This window comes from Alexandromys fortis, unplaced genomic scaffold, assembly GCF_014885135.2.
Source record: "Alexandromys fortis isolate MF-2015 unplaced genomic scaffold, M_Fortis_MF-2015_v1.1 scaffold_310, whole genome shotgun sequence".
Classification (NCBI taxonomy): Eukaryota; Metazoa; Chordata; class Mammalia; order Rodentia; family Cricetidae; genus Alexandromys; species Alexandromys fortis.
The window spans coordinates 376,016-397,518 of record NW_026068202.1 but is presented as its reverse complement, the minus strand read 5'-3'; the positions used below and the strand labels follow the sequence as shown (position 1 = coordinate 397,518).

The 21,503-nt window shown below is 43.9% G+C and overlaps 1 protein-coding gene across 3 annotated transcripts in view; it reads right to left on the bottom strand.

Annotated features, from left to right (window-relative positions):
- Cdk6 (cyclin dependent kinase 6) overlaps window positions 1-17,229 on the bottom strand; it is a 199,042-nt gene extending 181,813 nt beyond the window's left edge. Inside the window, exons 1-2 of one of the 3 annotated variants that reach the window (XM_050129963.1) lie at window positions 16,942-17,229; window positions 14,032-14,518 (exon numbers count right to left, since the gene is read on the bottom strand). In XM_050129963.1, coding sequence (XP_049985920.1) covers window positions 14,032-14,264 — 233 coding nt within the window. In that variant the 5' untranslated portion in view covers window positions 14,265-14,518; window positions 16,942-17,229. Of the gene's footprint in view, window positions 1-14,031; window positions 14,519-14,675; window positions 15,710-16,941 lie in introns of those variants that run through there. The other 2 variants (XM_050129965.1, XM_050129964.1) reach the window with 2 other exon arrangements.
- Window positions 17,230-21,503: the final 4,274 nt, after the last annotated feature.

The following is a 21,503-nucleotide window of genomic DNA, read 5'->3' as shown; positions in this document are numbered from 1 at the left end:
AAGCACTTATCAATGTAACACAACATTTAACCTTCAACACAAAAAAGTTAGGCGGATGTACAGGAAAGTGTGGGCTGCAATTAAGAGAAAAATCAGTCCTCAAAGTAGACTCAGAAATGACATCATTTATACAACAGCAAAGATATTACAGTGATTATAGATATTTTAATCACACTAAAAAGACTTAAAGGAGCCGGGCACTGGTGGCGCACACCTTTAATCCCAGCACTCGGGAGGCAGAGGCAGGCGGATCTGGGTGAGTTCGAGACCAGCCTGGTGTACAAGAGGTAGTTCTAGGACAGGCTCCAAAGTAACAGAGAAGCCCTGTCTCAAAAAACCAAAAATAAAAAGCAAGCAAGCCAACAACAACAAAAAAAAACCAAAACCAATACAAACCAAAAAAGACTTAAAGAAAAAAACAACTAAAACAAGGCAAAAAATGACGAGTAGGTATCAAAACAAACTTTTGGCAGATCAAAGGAACTACTGGAATTTTAAAAGGACTAAAATCATGCAAAATGTTTCAGATTACAACAGAATTTAATTACAACGAAAATATTTGTAAATCTTTATCTGCTTAGTAATGTAAAAATCTACAGGTTAAAGAGAAGCTACAAAACTTTAAAATACTCTGAATTGAATGAAATGAAACTACCACATGCTAAAATTTATAGGAAGCAAATAAAACAACATAAATGCCTGCATTAAAATATGGCTATTTTAAGCTAAAATAAAAGATAATTAAGTATTAAAAGGAAGGGAGCAGCAAACAAATGTCAAAAATAAAAACAAAAGAAATCAATGAAACCAAAGACTGGTTAAATGAAGATAAAAATGACAAAACAAACAAAACCCCACAGAAGTGGGCTGGAGCAATGGCTCAATCATTAAGAACACTGGCTGCTCTTCTACAGGTTCAATTCCCAGCACCCACATGGCAACTTCCAATTGTCTGCAGTGCTCCAGTTCCAAGTAAAGCAACACCCTTACACAGATATACGTGCAGACAAAAAAGCAACCAGAAAATAAAATACACTTTAAAAAAAAACACAAAAGAGCAACAAAAAAAGAGGAAGCAGCAATTATTAACATTAGAAATGAGAGATGGGACTACAGATATTTAAAAAGTAAAAAAAAAAATAAATCACTAAACTCAAATACACATTACATCATAAACCCTAGAGAACATGCACTACAAAATATGAGTCATCCTATAGCAACATATGACCATTAAAAAGTCAGTTTTGTAGTTTACAAGAAATACAGAATGATGACAATTAAAGACTCACACAACCTAGAGTTAAAAAGGACGGAAAACTCACCATATTGCTAATAGAAATGATATAAACAGTTTGGAAAAGTCTGGCAGTTTCTTTTAAAATTAAGCACATTTTTACCATGATAACTATCAACTCACTTCTATATGTCTGCCCCAGAAATGAAAGCATGTGTCATGTCAGTGCAAAAATCCAGACATGAGAAGTCATAAAAACATCACTCACAAGAGCTCTATTCTGGAAACAATACCAATTGACAGGTGAATGAACAAACAACTGTGGCAAAATCAAGCAACGGGAAAGAATGTTCATTCTACTGACAGAGTCCACAACAAGAATGAATCTCAAAATTATTTTCTATAAAAGCAAAAACAAAACCCAAAGCAAAGCAAAATCATACTGCACACACACACACACACACACACACACACACACACACACACACACGCACGCGCTCGCACGAGCCTGCTTCTTGATTCCATATATAGGAATCTCAAGGAAAAGAAGAGTGGACAACGATAGGAAGAGAAAAGCTACCAGGAGTCCAAGAAGGTGAAGGCACTGACTTGCCGAGGCTCTGAAGTGATTATACTGGCAGCCATGTCTCACAGATGCTTAGCCAATTCAATGAAATGAAACAGAACAAGTACCACTTACGCGTGGGATTTCTGAAGAACGTGGATTATGAGTGGAAAGAACAAGAAAAAATACAATGACAACCATAAACTCCAGGGAGAAAAATGGTACAAGGCAGTTTTCCCTTGATAAAAAGAACACACAAATAGGGCATGACTTTAAACAAGTGACACTGAACAAGAAACATCTAAGGTAAGGAAGGTCTACAAAAGTCCTAATGAGTTACCAAGTTAAACCTGTACAACAAGAAAACAGAAACACCACTGCATATAATAACTGTAACCACTTTGCGGCCATCAAACTTCCAAGAATGAACTTTACATGAAACAGGAAAGAAGAGAACACAGTATTTAAGAGCAACAAGCACTGTGCTGTTACAGGGACTGAGGAGCAGAGGGGAGTTAGGGAGAGTCTCTTCTCATGGAATCAAATTGCGGTGCAGCAGAGTGATGCTGTGGGATACCATTCAAAATTATTGTATGAAATAAGGATGTCAAAATTTTAAAAAGCAACAGATGAAGGAAACTAAATTCTCATCTTTAGGTTAGGAAGCCCAAAGTGTCTGGAGTTTAATATCAACATACAAAACTAGCATATTTTAGATTATGGAGGCAGTTACCACGAGAACCCAAGACACCGTTAAGAAGTCGTGTGTGGAGAGTGCTGGGAGAGCAAGAGGCGGGTGGGAGGCAAATCATTTTGGCTTTTGTTGTTTGCTATTTAGTCATATGCATTTCCAAATAGGTACCATGTACCGATGTCACGGCTACAGAAAAAGGCTGACTATATGAAGAGGTAGCCAATTCTTTAGCCTTCCTTCTATTGGCACAGGTTTCCTTCCCTTGAGTCTGTGGGTTTGAATTCACTTGTAACCAACAAAATTGATAAAAGTAGTTTTGGGGACTCCGGCTTTGGAACCCAGAGACACCATGTAAGTCAACTACTGTGAAGGTTTAGATTCTTAAAGGAAGCCTGGGCCAGGTGTACAGGCATGGATCAACCCAGACTAAGTACCCAGGCCATACTTACCTACCAACCAATCCACTTAAAACTTGAACAACTAGACTTAAGAAGACACAATCTTTATGTGAGTTCCTAGCTGCTGACTTGCTTCCAGTTTATATCTGAGACAAGAAGGGGGGCAGATGGAGGAACGCCACTCACTGTGTTGAGCTCCCCCCACCGCAACCATGTCTCTGAAAATGACTGTGTCAAACCTCTAAATTTTGAGGAAACTCACGACTAGATGACATTAATCCAAACATCACTTTGACAGTAAAATGTCACTAACTTTGAAAGGCAACAGCTACTTTTCCCTCCTCTACAAATTTTGGTACTGAACTTCGGTAACATACTGGGATAGCACTTTTTTTTTCCTTTTCTACTCTATTCTTCCTTTCTTCCCTCCTTTACTAAAAAAGTATTTCTAGAGCTGATAGTGACCACCGGCCGATCAGAGGATGCGTATGTAGTCCTGGTACAAAGCAGAGGGCTGAGGGCTTCAGTCTCAGTACCTGTGGTGGGAGTGGCACCATTAGGAGGTGTGGCTTTGTTGGAGGAAGTGTGTCAATGTGGAGGTGGACTTTGAGGACTCGTATATGCTCAAGATACAGCCCCGAATCTCCTGCATTTCCTGACCGCCTGCATGACGTAGACTCTCAGCTACCTCTCCAGGACCATGTCTGCCTGCACACCACCACACTCTCAACTGCCACGCTCCCCGGACATGATGATTACGGACTGAACCTCTGAAACCGTAAGTCACCATCTCAACCAAATATTTTCTTTATAAAAGCTGCTGTGGTCATGGCATCTCTCCACAGCAATAGAAACTAATTAAGACAGTAAGAGAACACATACAGCCATTTACGCAAAGGCCTTAGAGTTTACACTAACCAAAGGAAACATATACCAAACAATTCTTGAAAATTCAGTCCAGATACGAAACTGTTGTTTCCACCACAATATCTAAATCGAGTCTGCAGAAAGAGTAATGACCACTTACAGTGGTATCGTTATCATTTGCCATTACTGATACAAAGTCATGGTGGTGAGAAGACCTACAAGGGACATCTCATGGCTTGGCCTGCTTGCCAATCACTACATTATTAACCAGCTCCTGCTTCCTAACTCATTTTACAGTCAAAGACTGAACCACATACTACTGTAGTTATTAGGCTGCTTATCCTCAAGACATAGAAAAATGCAGTGCCCACTGAAATGCGGTGTTAATTTACATTTTGTTATCAATGATCCTACTACAGTAAGATTCCATCCCTTCATCCACTTATTTACTTGACAGCTACTTAACAAAACACCTGCAGGACACTGTCCTACAAACAGGAAGTAATGCATGGATAGGATGATTAGGATTCTCACTCTCTTGCAAATCTTATCTAATAGCAAGCACACAGCACACATTAATTCTTATTAATAAGAATAACTTATTCAGCAATACGTGAGTGGGCTATGTGTAACAATTTAAATCATTTAACGATCATTAAAACAACGTCCTCAAGAAAAGCAGCCAAACAATTTGATTTATTCCTATAAAATTCTGAGGACACTCTGATTTTTTGTTTGTTTGTTTTTTGTTTTATTTTTGGGTTTCTCTGTGGCTTTGGAGCCTGTCCTGGAACTCACAGAGATCGGCCTGCCTCTGTCTCCCAAGTGCTGGGATTGAAGGCGTGCGCCACCATCCCCTGGCTGACAGTCTGATTTCATTCATTAAATAAGCATGAGCTCACGGAGTTCTTCAACATGGTAGAGTTTTCTATTCCTTTTAGATTCCATGCTACATCTGGGAATTTTGAGACCTTGTTACTGGCCCAGCTTCTTTCCTGCATCCTCAACTTAACAGCTACCACTGTGCCCCATCATCCCTCATTTCCATGCATGTATTTCAGAAACAGTCTCATACTAGCCCAGTCCCCACTGTCTAATGATAGATACAGTTCTTATTTTATCTATTTTATCAACTGAAGTAAAACATGGACCACTTTTAATAAATTTGCTTCCCTTGATTCATCGCAAAAGCCAGTAGCCAGTCAGCTGACCTTCCTTCCTCCTTCCGCGGGATCTCCTGCACGTCAGGTTAGTCTTTGACTTGCTATGTAGCAGAGACTGGCTTTGAACTTCCAATCCTCTTACCTCAACCTCTGTCAAGATTATAGGCTTATGCTACTATGCCCTGCTGGATTTCTAGACCTGGGATTTGGAATTTGTACCAGTGGATTCAACTGTATACAGATCTTACTGGGATCCATCACTCCAAGCCAGTCAGAAGTAGAGAGAAGCAGAGAGTAAAATTCTAAAAGACTTTGCCCCTGCAAAGTTGACATCAGTGGCAGCTTAAAAATCCAGAAATTTATTAAGTTAAATCACAAAAGTTAAAATAATTTAGAATGACTAGTGGGATGTTATAGTTTTTATGTAAAAATGTGTTATTTCAAAGATCATATGTCACATTCTTTATTCACAATCAGCTCTGTAAAACCTTCTATTCAGCTTTTCAAATCTGTATGTCTTGGCTCTTAAAGGCTCAACGAGATTAAGAATTTTATTTTTACCATTCTTCAGCATTTTTCTAAAACCATTTTATAGGGTTGGGATGCATACTAGATCACCTAAAACTCCCAATCTGAGACAATAGATTTGCTTAGTCTCCACTCAATTTTTTAAAGACTGTATTGCTTGGGGTCAGAGAGATGCCTCAACAGCTAAGACCCTTTGTCCTTTCGTGCCGAAGACTCAGGAAGAGTTTCCAGCGCCCACATGGCAGCTCACACCCATCTGTAATTCTAATTCCAGGAAATCCACCACTCTCTTCTGGCTTACACAGGCAACAGGCATGCACAGTCAAAACACCTACATAGATTAAATAAGTTAAAAATAATTATAAATAAATAAAAACATATTCTTGAAAAGTTAGTCCTTGAAACAGTCTTTGTTTTTCTTGTTTAGTTGCTAAGGAAGCAGCAGCACTCATGATGTAATACTTGCCTGCCTTTTAAAACCAAAAGCATGCTAGGAAAAGTGAGTGTTTTATAGAAACCGCTAGGAATACCCGCCACGAAGATCAAGAGAGCGCTTATCAATAAAGAAAGTTGAGAAAAAAGGGAGGGTTTACTATAAATGAGTGCCCCTGAAAAGAGGCACTCAGAACAGTGCGTCCTAATGACTTAAGGACAGCGTAGAACAATGCCACAGAGCAGCTATGTGACAGGAAAAGACTCTAAAATTAAGCAGAGGTCCTCAAATGTGTCACATAAATGAGTAATTAGGTCTGAGAATTTATGATTTGAAAAAAGTGGGAGTGTGGGTGAGAGGGCGCTTGCTGCCAGCCTTGATGATCTGTGTTCAATTCCTGGAACCCGCATGGCAGGAGAGAACCAACCCTTCCCAGGTGTCCCCAACCTCTATATGCATGTGTGGGTGTCCATCACACACACACACACACACACACACACACACACACAAATGCTAATAAATTAGTGTGGAAAAGTTAAAGAAGAGCTAGCAAGCGGAGAATCAAGTAAATCACCGCATTATTTTAGAACATGAAACACAAAGGAAATCAGGGTCCCGTCTGCAAGACCTCCGGAGGGTCTACAGACTCTCACGTGGAAAAACGGGATTCTACTAATAGACTGAGTTACCGAGATGCAACACTGGGCAAATTCAACATTAATTCTCAACACAGATTAAAGATTTCCCTTTGCTGCAACACTGAATCCATTCATGCCATCACAAGGGGTGGCAGAGCGTGAAATACAGACTCTCATTTCATCTGTGCAATTGGCAGTTTCCTCCATAAAATTATAGTTTCTACTCAAGGGCAGGGGTTAGTTTTGCTAATAATTTTCATTTTTCTACAGTCTGACCTTTTAATAGTTTCATTTGATTATATCAACCCACTAATGTCCAAAGTATAGGAATAACTTCCTCCTTTATTATTGAGAAATGGCACCCAGGAAATATTAGTAATTTGCCCATTATCACACAGCTAGTACGTCGAGGAGATAGGAAAAAAAAATCAAAGTCTTCCAGCTCCTAGTCCATGAGTGGTATACGTCTACTGAGAAAAAGTCCAAGCATATCCAAACACACACTGGTAATCATGAGTCTTCAAATCCTCTCTCATCAACCTGGTTGATCTTGCTGTATTTCTGGAGGCCATTTTCAGACACCGTACCTTCATCTACAGGGTGGGACGGCTGGGGACATTTCAGTGTGAGACCACAGTGTGGATCCCATTTCAACAAAGATGCTCGGCAAATACACCTCTACTGTCTCAGCATCCAGCATCTACTTCTGATCTACCTTGGAGAAAAACAACTCAACCTCTTTAGCTGACATTCTTTCATGTCATGCAAATGTTCGAAAGGGTTCTTTCCTTGGCACCCCTTTCCTATGACATCACTCATTAGTTAAGCATTCATTTCCTTCTCCCTGGATATGCATTATCACCAGACTCTGCCTCAGGGATCCTCCAACTAGAATTAGTTGAGGATGATGGAAGTGTTCTATGTAACAGTTAATATAAGGGAATATGTTCAAATTGCCACACGAGGTGCGAAGCTGTCAAGACAGGAGCATGCCCAAGAAGAGACCATGTTAAAGAGCACTCCAACAAGGCAACCTGAAACACTGGCCCTGAAATACAGGAAGCATTTCAGGGTGGTACGGGGAGGGGCCCCAAGCTGAAGTTTATTATTTCAAATAAAGTCAAAGAAACGGATGTAAGAAGGGCATCTTCCGGAACCAGAAAGGTCTGTCCACAAACAACAAGTGCAGAGAGGACACATGGAAATACTATTAAGGCAGTATCAATAGTGAAGACAAGCAAGGGGAGCCAAATCATTTTCAAATATGCGATGTATTTGAAGGGTCTTACTCAATAGACTTCACGTATACCTACAATAATAGAACTAACACCCCCAAATCTTCAACATCAATGTTAACCCAAAATATCTGCAAAAACACAATGACTGTGCTTTCTATGTCTGTAACTGTTGGCTGGCAAATACACGTTCCCTAAATAAATGAAAAACAGTAAGTTACGTTAGGCACCCTGAACACGGACGGTTCTTCAAGAAGACCCAAGTTTGATTCTCCAGCACCCACATGGAAGCTAACAATCATCTATGATTCCAGTTCCAGGGGATCTGACACCCTCTTCTACCTTTCATAGTTAGCAGGCACATACAGGGTGCATATATGCATATACATGCAAGAAAAACAACCATACACAGAAAATATTTTTTTTAATTCCTCAAGAATAATTAACAGTGAAGCACTATTTTTAACAATAGAAAAATACTGCCCTTTGGTCTATTTGTCCAAATGTGTAATCAGCTATTTATAAATAAATAAATAAATAAATCTCCAACGGTGTGTATTAAACAGCAATTCTATCAACTAAATCTAAATGAAAAGATTACTAAGGCACGCTTTACCTGTGAGCTGAAAACAAACATTCCGGTGTAATGACAGGTTCATCCCACTGCTGTCCCCTAAACACGAGCACCAAAATTACCCAGGAACACAAGTAAGGCAGCAATGTAGAAGTTCAGGGAGGGAGGGAAGGGGTTTTCAAGGGGAAGCCTTAGGAGACGGTGTCACCAAATGAAACACTCTAGCCACACTGCTGGGACACACATCCTGGAGACTAACCAGGCTCGGGAACGCAGGCAATGGGTAGGAAATGAATTAGAAGCATCATTCAAAAAAAAACAACAACAACAACAAAACAAAGTAAAAAAACAAAAAACAAGGATCCATGTCCACAGATGGTTCTCAAACAAGAGCAAACATCCCGAGAGTTATTCAGTTATTCCAGTGTGTCATGACACGCTTCTACAACTTCGCTCCCTTACCCCATTCACTTCTAGTCCACGAATCCCGTGAGTACGTACTTCACACACACACACACACACACACACTGAAACCTCAGCGTCACCAACTTCAACTCCAAGAAGAGAATAAGCGGCATGCCACTGTCAAAACACCTGTTTATGAAACAGCTGTGACAACTCCACCTTTTCCAGAGCTCAGAAGGGACACATGTACTTTAAACACTGAAGTTTAATTGGAGACCCAAAGTCTTCCTCTTCCTGTTTTCACTGAAGTCAGCCCCCCAAAGAGATCATTAACCCACAAAAGGACACTTATCAATAAGGATTTCCACAAACCGACACCTCTAGCTACCTGGCTTCACATACATTGTCAAAAACACACATACCACATTTTCTCGGTACTGAGCCATCTCTCCAGCCCAACAGGCCACGCTTTTCCTCTCCTTTCACACTACGTAGTGCTAAGATCTTTACAGTGAGAAAATCAGAAGCAGCTCCTTAAATAATCACTGAGCTGCACATCTCGTTTCCTTTGCTTTTAATACAGGACTAAATACTAATCTAATAATAATAATACCTTAGCTTGCAGAGCCAATACTTGAATTTGAATCATTTTTCCAACAAAGCTTAGGGCAGCACAGGTAGTGTTTGGCTGTGCCTCGCTGAGCTGATCATCCAAGGCCAGCAGAACCAGCTGAGTGGCTAAGTGTCACTAGGTATCTTTCCTACAACTGATTTTTAGATAAACCTTCTTTCTTTAACACTTTTTGAACAAATGGAGCTCAAGTGTTCACACATATTGTAGTATGAATAATAAAAACCCAGAGACAGATATTGGGGTTCAACCTGAAGATCAGAAAAACAAAGCAGCCAGCCGCTTACCTCTACCTCAGATCCAAATGGCAATCCTGCCTCCACAAATCCTCAGACTGAGACTCAGCTGAGAACTCTCTCCTCCTGTTTTATATTCCTTTCTAGTGCTAGGATTGAAGGTATGCACCACCACCTCCTGGCCTCTACTGCTAACCAGTGTGGCTGGTGGGATTAAAGGTGTGTGCCACCACTGCCTGGTCTGTAAGGCTGACCAGTATGGCTGTTTTACTTTCTGATATTCAGACAAGTTTTATTTATTTAAATACAAATGAAATATCACTACAACATATTAGTAATATGTCAATGTCTTTTAATATAGATCAACTCGTATGTTTTTAAGGGAAAATTTAATCTATCTACATACATCAAGTGATACTGATTAGTGTTTTATCTCCTTTAGCTACTCAGCAAGTTCGTTAACTAAATTGTCACAAACATTAGTAGCTTTATTCAACTGGTCAGGTTAAATGAGAGAAAGCAGAACCTGAAATAAAGACCAGAGATGGTCTCCTGCAGTTCAATCTGGACTCTAACTTGCCAAGTAGCTGGGGATGACCTTGAACTCCTGCCTCCACTGCCACCAGAGTTCTGGTGTTTACAAGCAAGCACCACCATGCCTGGCTTAGACTGACAAATACATTTTTTAAGAGGGAGGGAGGGAGGGAGGGAGGGAGGGAGGGAGGGAGGGAGGGAGGGAGGGAACCCACGAGCAGCCAGGTATAGTAGGACATACTTTATTTAATCCCAGCACTCAGGAGGCAAAGGCAGGCAGATCTCTGCGTTCAAGGTCAACCATGTCTACAGAGCTAGTTCCAGGTCAGCCAGTACTACAAAGAGAAACCCTATCTTGAGGGGCAAAAACGAGCAACTTTCACAAGGTTAGCAATTCCCTCTAACTTGCTCATTGCCCTACCCTGTTTCTTTTTTCTAGAAGTTGTCTGGCACATAGTAGGCCCTCAATATACACTTGGTGCATAAGCAGACTGCTGATAAAAACATGTTTTAGTTCATCTCTGTGTTCTGTTTCAGGATGGCAAACAGAACTCATCTGTGGAATGCAAAAACGCCAACCTTACAGTCTGATTCTGGCGAAGGCTCCAGACCTCAGGATTACGAACTGTAAAATAAGAGCAAATCTATGTGCAGGACACTACTGGTTCATCAAGCCTGAGCCTGGGAAGTATCAAGTGCAGGAAGGCATGACTGCTGCTGTGCAGGCTCAGAGTGCTTGGACACCAGCAATAACAAGTCTGCCTTTCTGGTAAATCCATCAAAATTAAATCTTAAAACTTCTGTGAAAACTAATATGTTTATTGGGCGCTTTCAAGCTTAGAGACTTAGCTATGTGTGGACAGGGACTATAATTACGACCAATTACTTCTGGCTTGAAGGCATGTAAAAAGCATCTGTCCTTTTTAAACAATCTCAAACAAACAAACAGGCTTAAGGGTGTAAAAGTTGCCTCAGGCAGGACATAAATTACAGGTTAGAGGGGCTCATTTTTGACACTCTCTCTTGGAAGGAAAGGAATTATTGTCACCTGTACTGGATTTCCTAACATCGTCCCCCTCCCCCCAAAAAAGAATTCCTAGCTTAGCCAAGCAAGTCATGAGGGGTGGGAGGCAGGGCAGTGAAAAATAAAAACAGGAAGGAAACCAACAGGAAATGGGGATGGCGGCTTGTGAGGATGACATCACTGGCTAGGACACTTCGGACACTTCACTAATCTCACGTGGAGCCTGCCAACTGCCTTTGCTAACAAATTCAGGGTATGGGTACCCAAGCAGCTTCTTGGTCCTTGGGGATTAAAACATTCCATCCTCCAGGAAGCTCCTTAAGCAGAAGACGAACAACTTAGAGCAGCCTCAGGAAGTCCTTGAAACTGACCAAGAATTAACCAGGCACCAGGTCCTGCCTTCGAAGCTGAGAGTCCCTCGGAAGGGCAATCATGCTGCCAAGAAGACCTCCATCAGTGGAGCTGAGCTGCAAAGAGTCTGAGACCAGCTGAGGCATCTCAACTCTCCAACCTGAGCTGTTACCTGCAGTGTGCTTCAGGTTCTCAGGCTTGTAAGCTGTCACCCAAGCTAGGGTGGGCTTCGGTGATGCAGCTGTCTGTGAGTCACTTCTGCTCCTGTTCCTTAAGCACCCCTCACCCATATTTCTATAAGAACATTGGACTTGGTTGGTGTTTGTCCTTTGTTTGCAGGGGGCTTCCTATCTGGGACGAGCAGACGACGGTGACGTGCGGCCCCAGGAAGAGACTTGTCATAACAGTCCTGAGTGTCCAACACCAATCTGATTTGTTCGGTAAAAATGTCAGATAATGATCCTGGGGACCCAGAAACCTCTGACGTATTCAGGTACCTGAAGTGCCTTTACAATAGAGGGCTTTCACCTACGTTCACTTTATCCTCATAAAGTAGGTAGGGTCACAAAGGTAAAAACAAACTTAGCAAGAATCTTTTCTTTTTACTCATGAGTAGATTCTAATGAAATTCGCAGTTCAGAATCCCTTTATGGAGTCAACTAAAACTGTCAAAAGACATACCAATTTCATGAGGATAAAACAGATGGGATGACCTCAGCAGCATAACAGAACAGCCTTCTTCTGATTCAAGAATTTATAACGGATTGCACTCAATAAATAGGCCATGCAAGGGCGCTTGTTTAACGGCTCTTCACTGGAAGAACTTTATTTGTATATACGATAGTCACTCTTAAGTGGACCCTACACAAGTAACAGAGAGAATAAATTTGATATTAAATAATTCTCATGTTGGAATTCATCCTTTGGTACAGCCTCACTCCTCTAGGATAGTAACTGAGAGTCAGCATGAGCCACCCTTTCCCCTCCATTTTATTACAGACTTCTCTCTCTCTCTCTCTCTCTCTCTCTCTCTCTCTCTCTCTCTCTCACACACACACACACACACACACACACACACACACACACACACGGCAACCTATTGCTTTTAAGTAAATTCTGACTTTCTAGGGAACTAGAAAGTCTCCAAAATCTCACTATCTTTTGTTGCCACATCCCAACCTCGTACCTTTGCCACGTAGCATGAGGCTAATGGGGTCCTATTTTCCAATGTCCTTTTACTTATTTATATATTATGATTCACTGCTGCGCTCCGGCCTGAGTCTGACTGTACTGGAAACCAAGAACTACAAAAACCTCCCAGGATTTTGTGGACTCAGAGTCTGTAGAGGGCTTGGGATTTCAGAGGTCAGTCTTGGGTCTCTCCATTTTGATGACTAATGTTAAATTGCTTGACTTCCTACAAAATATTTGGCTGTTCTTATTTACATAATTTCATCCTCAGGACACATAGTAAGCACACAGTTGTTGCACCAAATCCCCACAGGAATGAGAAGACAAGAAGAAGACAAAATCATGACTCTCCTACACACAGAGTTGGGTGAGGATGGTAAATCTTCACCTAACTTGTAGAAGGGTCTGTGCATCTCCCTTTTAACTCTGAGCTATGCATTTGTTTAATAACCGGGAAACCCCAGCAGGCCCGAGAAAACACCATTATCCTCACCGCCTACGCTGGCACTTCACAGGAGAGCTGGTTAGAATGCCTCCCCACCGCTTGCACAAGTCTTCCAGAGAAAACAGGTTTTAGAATCTAAGAATTAACACGGTGTGATTCACGTCTAACCCTTGGAAGGGGCAGTCTAAGTGAGGCCATACCAGTCCTCAGACCTTGAGTGATACAATCAAATCAGTTAAGGGTTTTAAGAAGGCTCCTCACCCCCCATCCCCCATCCTTCCCTCCAACAACTCTTCCTCTTTTCAGTCAGGGTCCTTTTTAACACAGGCTGGCCTTGAACTACGGATCTTCTGGCTTAGTGTTCCCAGTACTCAGCCTTAGAAGAATTGTTTTCAAACAATGTTTAACACTAGGCGTCAGTATTGAAACTTCTTAGACCATCAGAAGTCATTCTACACATGAGTTCTACATCTTTTTTTTTTAAAGAGCTACCACTATGCTTGCAATTGGCAAACATATTCTTACACATTTCAACATTTTCTTAAACTTTCTATTAGGCTCCACCCTTCAAATTTCGTTCTAATTACCTCTCTCATTCTCAGATTCTCGAAAATTCCCCCACAGATGGCAAAAGTATGTTTCTAGACTGTCGTCTGGTTTTGTCCCTAAAAGACACCCAACTCACCCCACCCAGGACCCTTGGGGCAAGCAATGGCGCGAAATCGCTTTGGAGTTGCTTGGTTGCAGGTAAGCCATAGCAGGTCGCCTTTTCTGCTCTGCTGTCTGTCAAGGTCACCGGTTCTATTGGCAAAACTCAATTGTGATTGTGGGAGGGTACCAGCCTCCCCTTGCCGGCACCTTCTAAGGCCAGGGCTCCCGGCTCACCTGACCACGTTGGGGTGCTCAAAGGTCTCCAGGTGCCTCAGCACCGCCACCTCGCGGATGGTGGAGAGCGGCATGCCCTCCTCTCCGGTCTGCACCCGCACGCGCTTCAGAGCCACGAAGCGGCCGCCGTTCTTCAGGTCGCGGGCCTTGAACACCTTCCCATAGGCGCCCTCGCCAATCTCCGCCACGCACTCATACTGCTGGTCCGCACGGCTCAGGCTGTCCTTCTCCATGCTGGCTGGACGCTGCCGGTGCAGCACAGAGGGTCCTGAGTGTGCGCTTGCTGTCTGGACGCCTGGGGGACGCCCGGAGTCGGACTCGCTGTCGCCGGGCTGGACAGGGCGCCCTCCTTGCCCGCGAGCCAAAGACGGGCGCAGCCGCCGCGAAACTCCGCCTAGCCGAGTCGCGCGCCGCCGCCGCTGGAGAGTGCCGATCCCTCCTCTTCCCCCTCCGCAGCGACCGCTTGGTCTGCCCACAATCTCCGCACCTAGGAGGAGGAGACGGGAGGACAAGGAGAAAGTGCGATCAGACAGCCCTGGAGACTTCCACCGGCTTCCACCAGCTCCCCTCCTCCCCTCTGCTCGCCCGGGCCCTCCACCCAGCTGCCTAATCTCGCCGGGTTTCTCGGAGAAAAGCCAAGTTACTTTTTTTTGCCCAGCAGGGCTCGTGCAGTCTTCGCGAGGAGAGGTTGCAGGGCCCCTCGGGGATGAGCGCCGCGCGGGACGGGAGGGGGCGTGCCGAGCAGCCCAGAGTGTGCTGGAGCGCGGGGGAGGGGAGGCGCCGGGCGCGTCAATGTCACAGCTCAATATTTATACCTATACCGTTGTTCTCGCTGCCCTCCCCGACTCCGGGGCGCCCGGGGTTCACCCTTGTGGGGCAGAGGACTGCGGTTGGGGCTTCAGGACCCTGTAACCCGATGCTGGGAGTACGCGAGTAGGGGTGGTCAGACATCTGCTCGGAAATTGCTCCCTTTCTTTCTACTTTCAGCTTTTCTACCGAGAGACATTTAAAAAGGACTCGCATACACAAATGGTCTTTGGGGTATGGCAATCTTAGGGGGAGCCAGAATTCGGCCAGCCTCCGACTCGAAGGACCTCCCTGGTGGAAACTCAGAGAGGACAGACCATCTGGTAGGGGAGGGCTGGGGCTACTAGGGGTGGGAGAGCGAGGGGCCCTGGAAAGGGAGGAGTGTCGTGCTCCCCTCAACCTCCCGAGATCCCAAGGCTGTTTGGAAGGGAAGTCCGTCACACTTTCGCTCGTCCAGTCCTGAAAGAGTAATTTCGGGACTTAGAAAGATAACCGTGACTGGTCCTTAAGTTTTCAGTCGACTCAACCCGTGCAACCACCCTTACGACGGTGGGGGTGGAGGATTAACGTAGGAGTCCCGGGTGTGAGAGGGGGCTGCCCCTGGGTTATGACGGCAGAACCTCCGCCCGGTGTCCCGAGCGCCTGGAGGTCGGTAGCTGAAAAGGTCGCTCGGCTCCCCGGGGACTGGAGGCCGGGTCCCACGCGCGACAGGTCGGGCCTCCCTTCCCCGTTCAGTTCTTAGGAAGACCGAGCGAGCTTTCCCGTCCCACGGTGGCCTCAGCCTAGGCTGGACCTTGGCCCACGACAGCCGCGTGTCCGGAACCCTGGGCCAGCATTTTACCTGCCCCGCACCCCTCCTCCCCCGCTCGCCCTTCTGCCTGGAATTAAACAACACAAGGCGGGACCCCCACTGGGTGCGGGAGTGCACTGCGCAGCCAGGGCGGACTCTCCGGGCTCCCTTGAGGGAGTTCCTGAAAAGCTGCGGAAGGAACCCCCAGACCTCGCCCGGGGGTCCGCGCCAGGTCGAGGGCCACACAGGTAGCGGGAGCCGCGGCCTCGGCGCCCGCCCTCCCCCTCCGGCCGCATCCAGCCCAGGCTCCCGGAGGCGGCCGCTGTCCCACCCCCGAGGGCCTGCACCCCCTGGACGCGAGCGGCGGTGCTTAGCCCCATCCCCTCCTCCACTTTTTTGTTGTTGTTGTTGCTTTCCCACGCTGGCTGAATGTGACTTGACCCCATTTCAAAAAAGTTTGACATAGTGCTTCAACATTTCCGCATTCCTCCGCGACTACAAAGACTGCAGCCGCCTCCTTCTGCTTTCTGTCTCTGCTCTCTGTCTTCACACTCAATGAAATCCTTCATGAGCCTCTCCCGAAGCCTTGCCAAACGCTACAAGGGTCGCCACCAGCGCAGCGAGGGGAGGCCGCTCGCGGGACCGCGACTCGCGCGTGTGCGCATACGCAGATGCGCCCGCGCAGATACGCCCACGTGCACGGGGACTAGTGCGCCGCCGAGCCCCGAGCTGCTCTTGGCCAGGGTTGCATTTGAACTGCAAATCTTTAAATAAGAAAAGTAAACTTGGGACACTAAGCAAGCCTGCGTGCGTGCTCGCGGGGGCTTCAACCCTGGTGGGCTGCGTGCACGCCTCCGTGCACAATACGCTCGCGGGGTCGCCAGCAGGAAGCCGAAGTGAACGTTTATGCCTTAGTGGGGAAGATGGAGCCGGTACCCACACCTCGGGAGGCTTCAGAGGGAACTTGCTCAGGGAAAATAAACGTGGGGGGCGGAATCCCACCAGACGGTGCATTTTCAGCCTTAAATCTGACTGTCCAAGTGGAGTTCCTTTGGAGAAGTTCCATGAGAACTGAACGTATGGGTGGGTGTTTGTGCGCACGAATCTGTTCAAGTTGGCACAGGACCCTGGCTGTCGGGGTGTCCCTGGTGTGGGAGGTCCCCCTTGAGACCTCTAGCTCCCCCAGCTGACCCCCATAACCTACCCAGTCTCAGCGCTAAGGAGTTAACCCACGCGAATTCCGAGGGGTCACACAGCCCCCCCCCCCAACCCTCATTACCCTGGTCCACCCACGTGAGCCCGTGGCTCCTTACCTGTGGGCCAGGGGCACTGGCCTCCCGAGAAGCTGGGGTGTCCGTCGGCCCCCGCACGTGCTCGCCGCGCGGAGCAGGTAACTGACTGCGGCCACGGCGAGCAGCGCTCTGCGGGCAGGGGGTGGGCACAGCGGCGGTGGGCGGAGGGACGGCGGAGGGAAGGCGCCGCCCGCGGGGAGGCCGGGGAGGCTCGGGGCTCTGGCCGTGGCTGGGGGCCCGAGGCCAGCAGGCTGCGCAGCGGGGCGGGGACCTGCAAGTCCCGGGGGCCCGAGACCCGCCCGGCGGCGAGTGTGCAAATTAAAGCCTTCCGGAGCAAGAGAGCGAGGCCCTGCCCGAGCTAGGCTCCCTACCGATCGGCTCCGAACGGGGGGGGGGGGGGCTCGGGGGGCGGGAGAGAGTTAAATCAAAATTTCCGGTTCTTACTGCAACCGCTCGAGGGGGGCGGAGGGGGGGGGGGGCTCAGGACTGAAATAAACTTTGTGGAAGGGACCGGGGGGGATGCAGCGTCTGGATTCGGCAGGGTTTCTACACCCAAGCCCCCTGAGTTGGAGTTTTGACAGGGTGAGGCGGGGGTGTCTGTCAGATGAGAACGGATGAGCAAAACACAAAACGACAGTTATTATGAGGGGACCGTGCAGTGGTAGATAGCAACACTTTCCTACAAGCAAAAATCGAGAGACGCTTGGCAGGATGCCTTACAGAAAAGAAAAATACTAATCTGTCCAAGCACTTTTCACTTTCTGCATGAGCTACGTTTGTTTTGTTTTCTTTCACTTCCTTTCGGCCTCAAAAAACCCTATCTTTTCCTTTTGGACAGAGGCTATGGTTTGGAAATTGCCAGACACTCTTGTGGTTAACGATCTACTTGAAGGGGCTGACGGGGTCACAATTATTAAGTGGTTAGAAACGGTTGAGGGTTCACTAAGGTATTTCTGGGGAGCTAAAAAGATTCCATTTCAGTATAAATAACAACTTCAAAATAATAGATACACGCACACATAAAGAGGAGTGCTTAACTTAAGTGCTTTATTGGAATTTTGAAATTTGAAACTTTGTAAGAATGTCTCCTTCACCTGAAAAAAAAAATAGATGCAATTACTTCAAGTGAAAATGAGATTTTGGAAGTTTGGGGGAAGGTCTTCAAGACTTTCAACAAGGAGAAAAAGGAAAAATAACTGTCTTTGGAAATAATTCGGTGTTTCCCAAATTCTTTATCTGTAGAAGATGCAGATTTTTTGAAATTTTTAAACATCTTAAGGCAAGAGAGAAAGAAAGTGCAGGAGGGGAATTTCTGTACTTTGTAGAAAAATCAAAACCAATAAAAATCTGCTTAAACTGTAAATATTACTTGTATGAATGTTTTGCTTTTTATTAGATCATACTACTAATTTCACAATAGTTTTTTTGCCTTTATAAAATTAATCCTGTTACAATGTGAAGTAAGACTAAAAGAATTAAGGTTGCTGTAGGAAAGTGCACTTTACAGATGCATTGTAATAATTTTTCTTAAATAATAAAAAAATTAGTAGTGATGTGCTTTAAATTTAGCTTATAAAACACATTTTGTGATTGAGTACATCTTCTAAAACAAAACCCAGTTTTGAGCAAATTTTGTGTATAATTTAAAACATATACTCAAAGTAAATTATTAGATCTTACATTTATTGAGATTGCATCGCCACCAATCACTAGGCTCCGAGCTGGAGATACAGATGGAAGTCCTCCATTTTAATCACCTCACACTTCTCAGTGCTTTTTAAAACAAGATTAATTTGTTGGTAATGAATATGCTTATCTTATCTAAAAATAATAGTCAATAGCTAGCTGCAAGAACAAACACATGGTGTCAGGAATATATTTAAAAAAATAAAATAATTTGTTCAAAAAATAGTAAGTGGTGTCTTTTTGCAGAAAAGTGCTTAATTTTAGGCTGGGTAGTATTTTTAATTGCAACATTTGAAAACAACGGTTACCAACTAGATTATTAATGTCATGATTTAGGTTACAAGATCACTTGGGCAATGTAAAAACAACCCCCCCCCCAAAAAATCAAACTCCTAACTATACCACTATACTTAACTCACTTGATGTCCTCTTCTTTTTTTCCTTTTATAACTTATGTTTTGTGTTAATTTAACGCCATCCACTTCTGCTGGTTATGGTTCACATTAAGTACCAGCTGATTAAAACGCAAGATCCAAAAAAGAGTTACAATGGCTCGCATTGAAATAGCAAAACATACGGTTGTTTTTGTTTATGCATAACTTCCTCTGTGGGTAGCAAGCTATCATAATAAAATTTGTGCACAATTTAAGAACTGTGAACCAAAATCAGACTCCTTTGTTGAGGAGTGTCCTGCAAATGAAAACACGGCATTCTAAGAATAATGACTGGACCCAGGGTTTTCATACTGCCTGTCATGTTCCACTATCGTAAATCAAAATCATCTCTCTAGGTTTTGAAAATTTAGAACTCATGGATTTATCTCTAACCTGAGAGTGGAGTGTTCCATGAGGGATAGATGCCATGTGGGAGCACTTTTAAGTCAAACTATGTAACTTTTTGTTTTCTCTCAAATAACGATTAACACTGAAAGTTTTAATGTATAATTTTAACCTTGTTAAATAAATTAGCAAGCTATAATAGCAGTACCGGAATGTGTAATCCTCCATCATCTCTGCTTTATGACAGAAATTCAGTCTTTTGGTGATTCATTTTACATTTAAGTTTCATATAAATGTATTTTTATCTATAAAATTCACTTATTTATTGTTTTGATAAAAACACTTTTGGTTTAATAATTTTAAAATGGGTTACCTTATTTTCCAATGCAATTTATATACACATATAAAGGTTACCTCTTTGTTCAATTATTATCATGAAAAACTTGATTTTTATTGCAACAGTAGAATACAATGCAACACATTTTAATTCCTTTTCTCCGTGTCTTAGACATTTCCAAGGTATTGTCTTAAGTTTTCTTCTCAAATATAAAATTTTCTTTTATATTGGTTTTATATTTATATTTATAAAAAAGTTTGTTAAATACTTTAAGAAGAATAATTTCTTTTATCAGCTTCTTCAGCTGAGAAATTCTGAACTTGAAATAATTTTAAAATTCAAGGTACTAAATAAATACATTCCCGCTAATGTGGAAATTACCTGGGCTTTTCTTTTACCTATGTTTTTCTTTTTTTATTACAGTAGCATTTCATCTAACATATTGCATTGGAGCAGTGTAATTTGAAAATGTTTTTATATTTGCCAGGAAGGGAAAAAATGTATCAAGTAGTAGCTTATAAATTTTAAGGAAGAAAAGCCCTAGTCATTATTATCTTTGGGAACATTCTGGTGTCGTGGTTCTACTTCTCTGTAATTATCTTCATGCAACAGGTCTGCAGTATATCCCAGTTGTATAATCATCTCCTCTGGCTTTTCTCTTTCTTGATAGGCACACATGTCTTCCTTCTCCTTTGTGTGCCTACCTGTGTTGTTCTTGGCATATGGTTATGACATGTTCTAGACATGTCCCTAAGATCCTTTCATTGCCCATGCTAGAGTTCTAAAGTAATTACGGAAATAAACTTAGAAGAGATGACGATGACACTGGAAATTCATGCAAGCCGTTTTCAATTTAGAGTGACTTAACAGTTTTCACTAAGTGAATATTCACAGTTCCACTGCAAATGTGGCCTGATGACTGTGTTTCCATAGCTGCTGGAGCTCAAGGCTGTGTGGCTCTGAGGTGGTTTCTTCAGATCCAGCAGTGGAGGTCCAACCGAGCAGGGACAGAGTGTGACAATGTGGGGTCTGGGGAGTAAAAAGAGAAACAAGCCACCGAGGAAGAACTTCTGTGGATGGCTTGGCAGCAGGGGAAACGGAAGGAGGCTCATGCTGAGGTTGTGGGGCCCAGAGATGGAGCCTTGCTGCCCAGGTATGGTGTATCCAGGCAACCCGATCCTTCCAAAGTGAATGGGATTCTGTGCCTCTTCTGTTCTGCAATTAAATCCACCTTATTAAAGAAGACTGCATGGAGTGTGTATCCTTCATTTGACTTATTTTGTGTTGTCTTACTCTGGATTTTTCCTGAAAAATAATACAGAATAGAATTTGTTGCAAAATTGTTGGAATGCCAAGCAGACAGTACAATAGCAGTTTGTGGTGCCAAGATTTTCACATAGATAAAAGAAAGGACCAAGTTCTAGAAAATCAGCCTTTAATTATTTGTTTGAAATTATAAATGAACCAAGCGTCATTAATAAAATGTGATAAATGGCAGTACCAACCACATCTAGAACCAGAGTGTATGTGTGTGTGGGGGGTACAGATCTTAGGTGAGTGTACAGGAAAATTTCAAAGGCATCATGAAGCGTAACTGGGGGTGTGACATCGCTGACAACTATTAAAATCATTAGGGGCAGCCAGTCCTCTGAGTCCTTGAGATGGTGGGAAGGAGGACAGACAGTGTTCTGGGAATCTGACAAGCTTAAGTCAGAGTTCCAGGGACTCCTGGAAATACTGATCAAAAGCCACATTTAGAATATGTAGAGGAAGAAGCTGTG